The sequence below is a fragment of the Gobio gobio genome (genome assembly GCF_949357685.1).
Source record: "Gobio gobio genome assembly, chromosome: 2".
Lineage (NCBI taxonomy): Eukaryota > Metazoa > Chordata > Actinopteri > Cypriniformes > Gobionidae > Gobio > Gobio gobio.
The window spans coordinates 56272738-56283230 of record NC_137098.1 but is presented as its reverse complement, the minus strand read 5'-3'; the positions used below and the strand labels follow the sequence as shown (position 1 = coordinate 56283230).

Sequence of the window (10493 nt, the reverse complement as noted above, 5' to 3'; positions counted from 1 at the left end):
GTTGAGAATCCAAACGCAGCTTTATTGAAAGGGGTAATCCACAATCATAGTCAAAAACAGCAGTCCAAACAGGTAGGAGAGACAGGTGAAAGGGTAACCCAAGACCATGAGACCAGAAAGAATGCTAAGAACATACAACAAACAAGACTTGGCAATGAATGATAGACATTAGTGATGGGACATCTGAAGCGAGGCTCCGGAGCTTGTGTCGAGCAAAAAGGGGCGTTCCAGATGAAGCCCCGATTCGAGGCTTGTATCGTTTCCGTGAAAATCACGTGACGATGACAAACGAGGCCTCGGTTTCTGTTGAATACGTCATTGCTTCATTCTGAGTATCGCTTCCGGATAAAAGTGGTTCGAAACCTCGCACCTCTTGTGGGGTTTGCAGTAGGCGTTTGCATTGGTGTTGAGGTGTTGGTTGTACGTAGTAGCGAGTAGTAGCGTGTTTGTAGTAGCATAGTTATCATTATATATCATAGCTTGTATTATATATTATATTACATTATACTTAGTTTAGTAGATTATTAGAGTAAATTAGTTCAGTAGATTATTAGAGTAAATTAGCCTATATCTAGTTGTAATACCTATAATACGTATATATTATTATTATTCATTTTATTTATAGGCGCCTTTCATGACACTCAAGGACACCTTATAAAGTTCACACAAAAGATAAAAGTTTCATCAAACAATAAAGACAATACATATATATATATATATATATATATATATATATATATATATATATATATATATATATATATATATATATATATATACATATATATATAATATTATTATATGTATAGCCTCCCAGTTCCATGCACTATTGCACTCCCAATCAGCACTGCACACACAATTTCTTTACAATCATTTGGGCCATTCACTGTCATCACTAACCCAAAGAACTACTGAATAGTTTAACACAAAGTTGTGTGTTTGTGTGAGTTGTGTGTGCATAGGTTAATACAAGCAGAGTAAAATACTTTATTTAATGCACAGGCAATAGAAAAAGGGTGTGCCCACACTATGACAATTTGGTTGCTCAGGATGAATAGATTTGTGTGCGATACATTGCTTTGCACAGCAGGTGTCACTAGGGAGCACACTGTTTCATGAGGCTTCAGCTAAATGAACCTTTTGGTGAACCAATGGGCTGGAAAGCCTCAGTGGTTCAGAAAGCCTCATTTGGCCATCACTAAGGCTGCGTTCACACTGCAGGCTGAAAGGACCCAATTCCGATTTTTTTGCCCTTATGCGACCTGTATCTGATCTTTTCATGACAGTCTGAACGACACAGATCCGATCTTTTCAAATGCGACCCAGGCCACTTGGGTATGTGGTCCAAATCCGATACATATCCGATCTTTTGAAATGCGTCTTCAGTCTGAACTGCCAGGTCACATGTATCCGACCCACACGTCGTTGATACTCTACAAACGTCATCATTGTACGTTGAAGTAGGCGGCTCCGCACCCACACGTTTCTCTGTACCGACGTTGCTACCACTGCTCCACAAAACGCCATGGCCAAAAACCTTGCTCTCCTCCTCTTTTTTAATTTTCTTCTTAACATGAGAAGGTTGTAATGGTGCTGGCTCCGTTGCGAAAATAACTTTAATAAAGCTAAACGAACTCCAATGCTGACACCCATATTTGGGTACTTCCGTAAACAACAAGTGACGTCGTTGACCGTTGAGTACTCTTCTGCGCATGCGGGTCACTTCTGGGTCATTTCACGTTCACACAGGAGATCACAAAAGGTCGCATTTAATTGGAAATGTGAACGGCCGTGCAAAAAAATCGCATTTTTTCAAAAAATCGGAATTGAGCATTAAGCCCTGCAGTGTGAACGCAGCCTAATAGACATGACCAGGCTTATATAGGGTGAAGTGAACAGGGAAATGAGACACAGGTGCATGTAATCAGGGATGATGAGGAGCAGTGTGTTATGGGAAATGGTGTTTGTGATTGAGTGACAGTCCGGGATGGAGTGCCCTCTGGTGGTAACCACTGGCACTCACACTGGTGAATTGTGACAATTTCCATTTTTTGGACCCACTTTATATTAGGTGGCCTTAACTATGTACTTACAATTAAATTAATAATTTGATACAATGCACTTATTGTGTACATACATTTTTTTACATCGTTCTTACGTTTTAAAAATTACCTGCATGTAATTACATCTGTAATTAATTTAGTTACATTTATAATTACACTGTTGACCCTTCCCTTACACATAACCCTACCCTTAAACTTACCCATACCACCACACCTGTCCCTTTACCTGTATCCCACCTCAATATCAGCAAAAGTGTTTTGCAATACAATATGAACACAATATGATGTATGATGTAAGTACATAGTAGTTAAGGCCACCTAATATAAAGTGGGACCGACTTTTTTTCTGAAGGTATTTGTTGTGATGTGGATGAGAATTTGTGGCCCAACAGACAGGAACGTCAGGAGGTGTAGGAAGACTGCACTGTAATTCCTCCAGCACTGCATGTACAGTTTTCCCTATTGTCCTATATGTTCACATTTCTACTTTTGTTTTGTTTTCTTTGTGCTATGCAGTGCTGTCTTTTCCTTTTCTGTATCGCAATGACATGGTCAGTCAACAAATTACAGTACAAACAGTAAAAGTGTAAATGTGAATCTTGTCCAGTCTCTTTCAATCAAACTCCCACATACACTAAGGTGTAACCTACAATTTACAATAACTGTCATCAAAACTTTAGCCATAGTTTACATCAGAACATCCCTCCAGAGTACACTGTTATATTGACAACATTACCATGTCTTTGTTCATACACAATGTCACAAGGACTTGTCATTCTGATGGCACTGACATGTTCATTGACAGAGATATTTACTTTTGAGAGATGAACTAAGGATTTTGAGCAAGAGACTGGCTTTTGCAGGTAATCCATGGTGTTTTTCTATTTGTACGAGTTTTGTGAAATGCACTTACTGTTTTGCAAATGTCGAGGATGATTCGGGAAATGTACCAAAGCGACTGAGAAAAACTGTATTACAACGCCGATCATTTGAAGTCAACAAAACAGTGTTTTTTTTTTTAATGACTGACTCTATGCCCAGTAGATACCAATATACCAATATCTGAAGAGCAGGGCAACCGCCAATATAAAGTACAAATTAACTTGCTGAAGAATGAAGGGGATAGATTGATAAGTAGATTCATGTTGTGTTACATATTAATGAATAATCAGCTAATATTTTTGAATGAAACACACACAATAGCCTTCTTTATATAGAGCTGATGAAGCTGGGAATAAGAGACAGAAACAAAAACCCATAAAGAATAATATCGCCAGAGAAAAATATTAGTATTGTGTACGACATCTATTGGTGAACTTGTGAAGCTACAGGTTCGATAAAAGATTAGATAGATAGATAGATAGATAGATAGATAGATAGATAGATAGATAGATAGATAGATAGATAGATAGATAGATAGATAGATAGATAGATAGATAGATAGATAGATAGATAGATAGATAGATAGATAGATAGATAGATAGATAGATAGATAGATAGATAGATAGATAGATAGATAGATAGATAGATAGATAGATAGATAGATAGATAGATAGATAGATAGATTTTCAGCATCATTACTCCAATTTTCAGCATCATTACTCCAGTCTTCAGTGTCACATGATCCTTCAGAAATCATTTAGGTTATTATTATTATTAATACAATGTTGAAAACAGTTGTGCTGCACAATATTTTAGTGGAAACCTCGTATTTTCAGGATTATTTGATTAAATGAAAGTTCAAAAGAACAGCATTTATTTGAAAGAGAAATCGTTTTGTGTCATTATAGGGTCTTTACTGTCACGTTTGATCAATTTAATGTATCTTTGCAGAATTAAATTATCTATTTCTTTTAAAAAAATCTTACTGACCCCAAACGGGATACAGTAGTGTATAGGCCTATACTTTTATCATACAGTGACCTACAGTATATGCCGCAAGACCAGAAGGATTAAAGCTAACATTAATAGGCTACTTAACACTTTTAGACCAAATAGGCCAACACACGTTTTTTGCAGTATTTTTAAACATTTTATATAATATAATTTCATTAAATAACTCACATCTAGATCTACATATCAGTACTTCTCACCGACCTTCAAAGAAAGAAAGAAAGAAAGTCCAGATCTAAGTGAATTAACTCAAAAAGAAGCATTCCATTTACAGGCTCATAAATCAATCATACATTCATATTTATATAGCCTAAAACACATGGAAATGTATGATTTTAAAAAATCTATTTTGGAAAAAAAAATCAAAATAAACAAACAAGCATTTTAATCAGATCTTTTCATGCTCAGCTTTTATTGGTAAACTCTTTACAGTGTGTGTAGAATATAAAGAATGTGGAAGTCCTGAAAATTACACACCCATATGGAAAACGCGAATTTTTAAGCTGTTATGCCTATGTTTATTGTTTTATTTTTTTTAAAGTAGGCCTATGTTTTTAAGTAATTAGATAAGAACGTTTGAGGTGCGAGTGTGTGCAGTTTACCTTGTAGAACGAAACATCCACTTATCAGTTTGTCAAGTTGATTACCACAGCCCTTATTTTACTTATACATTGAAACCCCCATTTAAAACCATATGTTTAAAACCCATAGGAACATTTTGAGGGAACCGCGTGGCGAATCGTCTTCCGGGTTTTGACGTCGTCCACGCACTTACACATTCACACCAAACATCTAAATCTTCCTCAACATTCAAATGGTACCCCAATGCAACATTGACGTTGAGCATTGTTTATTTCAGAAAGTTCAGAAAGTATCCAATGTCAACACAGTGAAACAATTTGCAACATGAACATTTTCATTATTTCACAACGACTGATTTTCACTATAGTTGTCTCAGTGTATCCCACAAGTTATACACCGATCAGGCATAACATTATGTTCACCTTCCTAATATTGTGTTGGTCCCCCTTTTGCTGCCACAACAGCCCTGACCCGTTGAGGCATGGACTCCACTAGACCCCTGAAGGTGTGCTGTGGTATCTGACACCAAGACGTTAGCAGCAGATCCTTTAAGTCCTGTAAGTTGCAAGGTGGGGTCTCCATGGATCGAACTTGTTTGTTCAGCACATCCCACAGATGCTCGATTGAATTGAGATCTAGGGAATTTGGAGGCCAAGTCAACACCTCAAACTCGTTGTTGTGCTCCTCAAACCATTCCTGAACCATTTTTGCTTTGTGGCAGGGCACATTATTGAGGCCACAGCCACCAGGGAATACCGTTTCCATGAAAGGGTGTACACATGGTCTGCAACAATGCTTAGGTAGGTGGCATGTGTCATAGTAACATCCACATCGATGGCAGGACCCAAGGTTCCCCAGCAGAACATTGCCCAAAGCATCACACTGCCTCCGCTGGCTTGCCTTCTTCCCATAGTGCATCCTGGTGCCATGTGTTCCCCAGGTAAGCCACGCACATCCACCCGGCCATCCACGTGATGTAAAAGAAAACGTGATTCTTCAGACCAGGTCTCCTTCTTCCATTGCTCTGTGGTCCAGTTCTGATGCTCACATGCCCACTGTTGGCGCTTTCGGCCATGAACAGGGGTCAACATGGGCACCCTGACTGGTCTGTGGCTATGCAGCCCCATACACATAAAAAAACTGAGATGCACTGTGTATTCAGAAACCTTTCTATCAGAACCAGCATTAACTTCTTGAGCAATCTGAGCTTCAGTAGCTCGTCTGCTTGATCGGACCACACGGGCCAGCCTTCACGTGCATCAATGAGCCTTGGCCACCCATGATCCTGTCGCCGGTTTACCACTGTTCCTTCCTTGGACCACTTTTGATAGATACTGACCACTGCAGACCGGGAACACCCCACAAGAGCTGCAGTTTCGGAGAAGCTCTGACCCAGTCGTCTAGCCATCACAATTTGGCCCTTGTCAAACTCGTTCAAATCCTTACGCTTGACCATTTCTCCTGCTTCTAACACATCAACTTGTGTTCCCTTCCCAACCAATGTTCCCTTCCTGCCTAATATATCCCACCCACTATCAGGTGCCGTGATGAAGAGATTATCAGTGTTATTCACTTAACCTGTCAGTAGTCATTGTTACGTCTGATCGGTGTAAACACAGCACAATGCGCTATCTTGGTAGGGTTCATGAAGAACCACTAGGGGGCAGCGGATGGCTGTTAATGCTCTGCGGGTACTCGAAAACACAAAATCAGTGGTCCCCAACCCTGGTCCTGGAGTACCCCTGCACATTTTTTATGTTTCTCTCTTTACTAACGAGCTGATGAGTTTAATAAGATGTGTTTGATTAGGGATACATCTAAAATGTGCAGTGCTGGGGGTACTCCAGGACCAGGGTTGGGAGCCAGGGCCACTACACTAAATCACACAGTTTCACACACACAGATATCCTGCTGACTCCTAGATGTGCACCTTTCGAAATGGCAAATATTTACATAATAGTCTGGATGTGCGCTTCGCGGCTGAAGGTTCCTCCTATTTCTGTCAAACCCTGATATATTGTGTTTTTGTAAGTAAGGGGGTTCTCCGAGATGCTGCCGTGACGTATGCGCCTCTCCGCCAATCACAATCCCCGGAACAAACATAACCGACTAGCACTTGTTAGTGAAGAAGAAAAAAACCCACCGCGAAATGCAGGTCCATCTCCCAGCGGCGGTGAAATAAACCGAAAGCATCTCATATATATTCATACTTGTGCTTTTCTGAAGGATTGGATCACCATCTGTTGCCCCCTGAAGATATTCTTGTCATCTCTCTGCGTGTTTCATTTTATATAAGGATGTCGGTGGCGGGGTTTAAGAAGCAGCTGCACAAAGCGAGTCAGGTAAGGAGACGCCCGAGTTATTACGCTGTTTATGTTATAGCCTATTGCCCAAGTTATGAGGGTCTCAACAGATGGACGTGGAGAAAGCGCTCGTGTATGTTATCTGAAGTGGTCTGGATGATTTGTGTGCTTTAAGGGGCCCGTCAGAGCGGCAGAAACGCATCAGAGCCGCTTGACTTCATGTCTGAATATTTCTGTCAACTTTGTTACATTTGTATCAACATTTGTTGATACGTCTCCGCTCATTGTGACGTAACTCTATTGTGAATTGTGACAATTTTGCGGCTTGCTGTTTTGAGGCCTGTTAAATTAAACTAATTGTGTTCATTAATTGATGTTGAATTTTTTTTTATCATAATCTTAATCGTTATCAGCTATCGGGATGCGCAGGACACTGAAGTGTGGAGATGTTATCACGACTCATGTTGCGTGATGATGATGATGATGATGATGTCATTTTTTGATTAAGATTATTATGATGTCACGTGTGGCCAGGCGGTCTATGGCAAACCGTTTGGACATGTATTGCTTTAAACTCGCTAGTGTGTTGTAGGTTTAAATAAAATAAAAAAAAATACTATTAACCTACTGATTCCGATCCACGTCCATCTGTTGTAGGCCTATACTTATTCCGATAAGTTGGCTACTAGTATCTATTCAATAGTCACAAGGACTTATTCATTACATACTATTACTAATGTAGCTTACTAGTACATCTGTCTTACAATTTACTATCCCAATAGTGACACATTTTTTGTTAGTGTGTGTGTTTGTTTGTTGATATCAGCTATTCCATTCTGTGGTGAGATGTATTCCAATTATTGTTGTTACCTATTCAAACAGTTATCCATTGAAGGAATAGTTCTCCCAAAAAATGTAAATTCTGTCATCATTTACTCACCCTCAAGTTGTTCCAATCCTGTATAAATGCCTTTTTTCTGCGGAACACAAAGGAAGATGTTTTGAAGAATATGGGTAACCAAACAGTTGTGGGGCACCAGTTACTTCCATAGTATTTTATTTTTCATACAGTGTCAATGGTGCCCCACATTTGTATGGTTACCCATATTCTTCAAAACATCTTCTTTTGTGTTCAGCAGAAGAAAGAAACTCGTACAGGTTTGGAACAACTTGAGGGTGAGTAAATGATGACAGAATTTTCCTTTTGGGGTGAATATCTTTAATACTTGTTGATTTGCCACAAGTATGTTTCCCAGTTGTTACTGGTAAATGTTTTCATTTTATTATTGTGGTTTTTATTTGAAGTTTTTGAACGTTACTAGTTTAACTACTAGTACTAGTCACAATTGAATCAATAATCTATAAAAATACAGATGGAAATTAACAAACAATTATCAGCTTTGGTGAAGTGCCATTACACAAACTTCGTGTTTCTAGGAGTCAGAATGAGAAAAATAAGAACCGGCTACGCGTAAACAAAAAACGTAGTGGTTTCACGTTAAATGTGCTTGAAAATTGTTGCCCAAAGTCTAGAAGGATGCCAATAATTAAGCTGCAGTCTGTAAGTTTTACCTCTTTGTCGCCATCTCAGTTTGAACCCTTAAAGTGCAGTTTTTTACAGACTTATCTTTTTCTCATGGGTTGTGCATCCAGGGCTCCAGACTAACTTTTTTTCACTAGGAGCACAGTGGCCCCCCAACTGAAAATTATAGGGGCACAACCAGAAAATTTAGGGGCGCACACCATAAATCATCATGCTAACCAAATCTACTAATTTCCACTGTATTACTAATAAATACTTTAATGGGATAGTTCACCCAATAATGAAAATTCTGTCATCTACTCACCCTCAAGTTGTTCCAAACCTGTACGAGTTTCTTTGTTCTGCTGATCACAAAAGAAGATATTTTGAAGAATGTTTGTAAAAAAGCATATAGAGCAACTATTGACTACCATAGTAGGGAATAAAATACTATGGTAGTCAATGGTTGCTCTCTCTGCTTGGTTACAAAGATTCTTCAAAATATGAAGAGTTTCGTTGCAAAATGAGATATATCCATTTTGAGAAATGTTGGTTATTTGACATTATTATTTAAGACATCAACAGTCAAGTTCATTCACAATTTTTTGTACATTAAACTATTACTTTAGCTCAGTGAAGGCCAGGGACACAATATTCTTCAAATCCAGGATTTTTTTTATTTAATTTTATGTCCATAAATAGTTCATAAATAAGTCAAAAACCATGCCAAAATGCAACATATTTATCTTAACATTGTCAAACATCTTAAATTGGTTAAAAAAACAATACATCATAAATATATGGAATAGTATATACAAAGATTGATTAATAATAATAAGATTCCGAGTTAGTTTTGGCCAGAACATACACAACATAACATTTTTTTTTTTTTTGCAAAACGCTATATATCCACCTTAGGCTTTATTCTACTACTGTAATACCATTAAGAAAAGCTAGTGAATCAATGTTATCCTGGTCCACTTTTGTAGCGTTTTTATACATTTTTGTGAAGTTGAAGGCCACATCTTCATCTGACAGTTTGTCGGCATGACACAGACCAACATTACTCGCAGTCGCACGATGACCACAATTCATCTTTGAATGTTTTCCCTCCCCTGAATGCCTTGCCCGTTTGGTCTTCTCCCTTTGATGATTTTCTTAAGATGCCTTCCTCTTTCTCCCAACAGCAGCTGGAATGACCGGCTCCAATCCGTCATCGAAATCCATAACGTTAGTTTGACTCTGAAGCTTTGATTCTCTGACTGACAGACAGCTGTTGATCAGTGACGTAGCCTACGTGACTGACAGCTCGCCTACAGTATAAACAATTAAATGGTAAACGTTTAGTTAGCCTATTGAATCCTCTTTTTAAAAATATGTTTTTTTGTTTTGATATTATCGTTAAATCACTGAGCAAACTCGGAGCACTTCACCGGCGGTGACTCTCTCCTCGCGTGACATCCTGAGCTCGCGCAGCAGAACGTTCTATATCGCACTTTGTAAAGAAACTGGGCTGGCGGATATCGCGTTTTGTGAAAAAATACATTTTGTAGTAGGCTTAAAATGTACATTTTTAAATCTTATTAATGGCAGCAATTCACACATAGATTAAGGTACATCTAAACAGTGATTTCCAATAATAAAACCCAAATGTCAAAAAATGGCGTTTATCGCGTTTTGCAACCGAACTCTTCAAATCTTCTTTTGTGTTCAGCAGAACAAAGAAACTCATACAGGTTTGGAACAACTTGAGGGTGAGTAAATGATGACAGAATTTACATTTTTGGGTGAACTATCCCTTTAATAATAGATGCAGAAATTACAATGTGCTGTTTAAAATTCAGTGTCACATTTTATTGTGCACTTTTGAAGATGCAACAACAAGGTAAACTGACAGCACCATCGCTGTCATGACAGTACAAATATTAAACAAATATACCATACATTCAGAATAAAAAAAAGTGCTTAGTAACCTTTTGGTCATTTCACAGTTACAAACAATACTTAACAAATGTATGTAAACAACGAAGTAGGCCGTGTTAAATTTCAACGTCATCTCTGCCTCATCTGCGCTCTGATTTACAGCCACTTGTCTTCTATAAGCAACCAGCAGTGCATTGCTTTTTGATT

At 38.4% G+C, this 10493-nt stretch overlaps 1 protein-coding gene across 1 annotated transcript in view; it reads left to right on the top strand.

The window, feature by feature from the left end:
- Positions 1-6649: 6649 nt before the first annotated feature.
- The window catches only part of sh3gl3a (SH3-domain GRB2-like 3a), a 53578-nt gene continuing 49734 nt past the window's right edge, over positions 6650-10493 (top strand). The window contains exon 1 of the mRNA XM_079802072.1: positions 6650-6880. Coding sequence (XP_079658198.1) covers positions 6836-6880 — 45 coding nt within the window. The 5' untranslated portion in view covers positions 6650-6835. The remainder of the gene's footprint in view (positions 6881-10493) is intronic.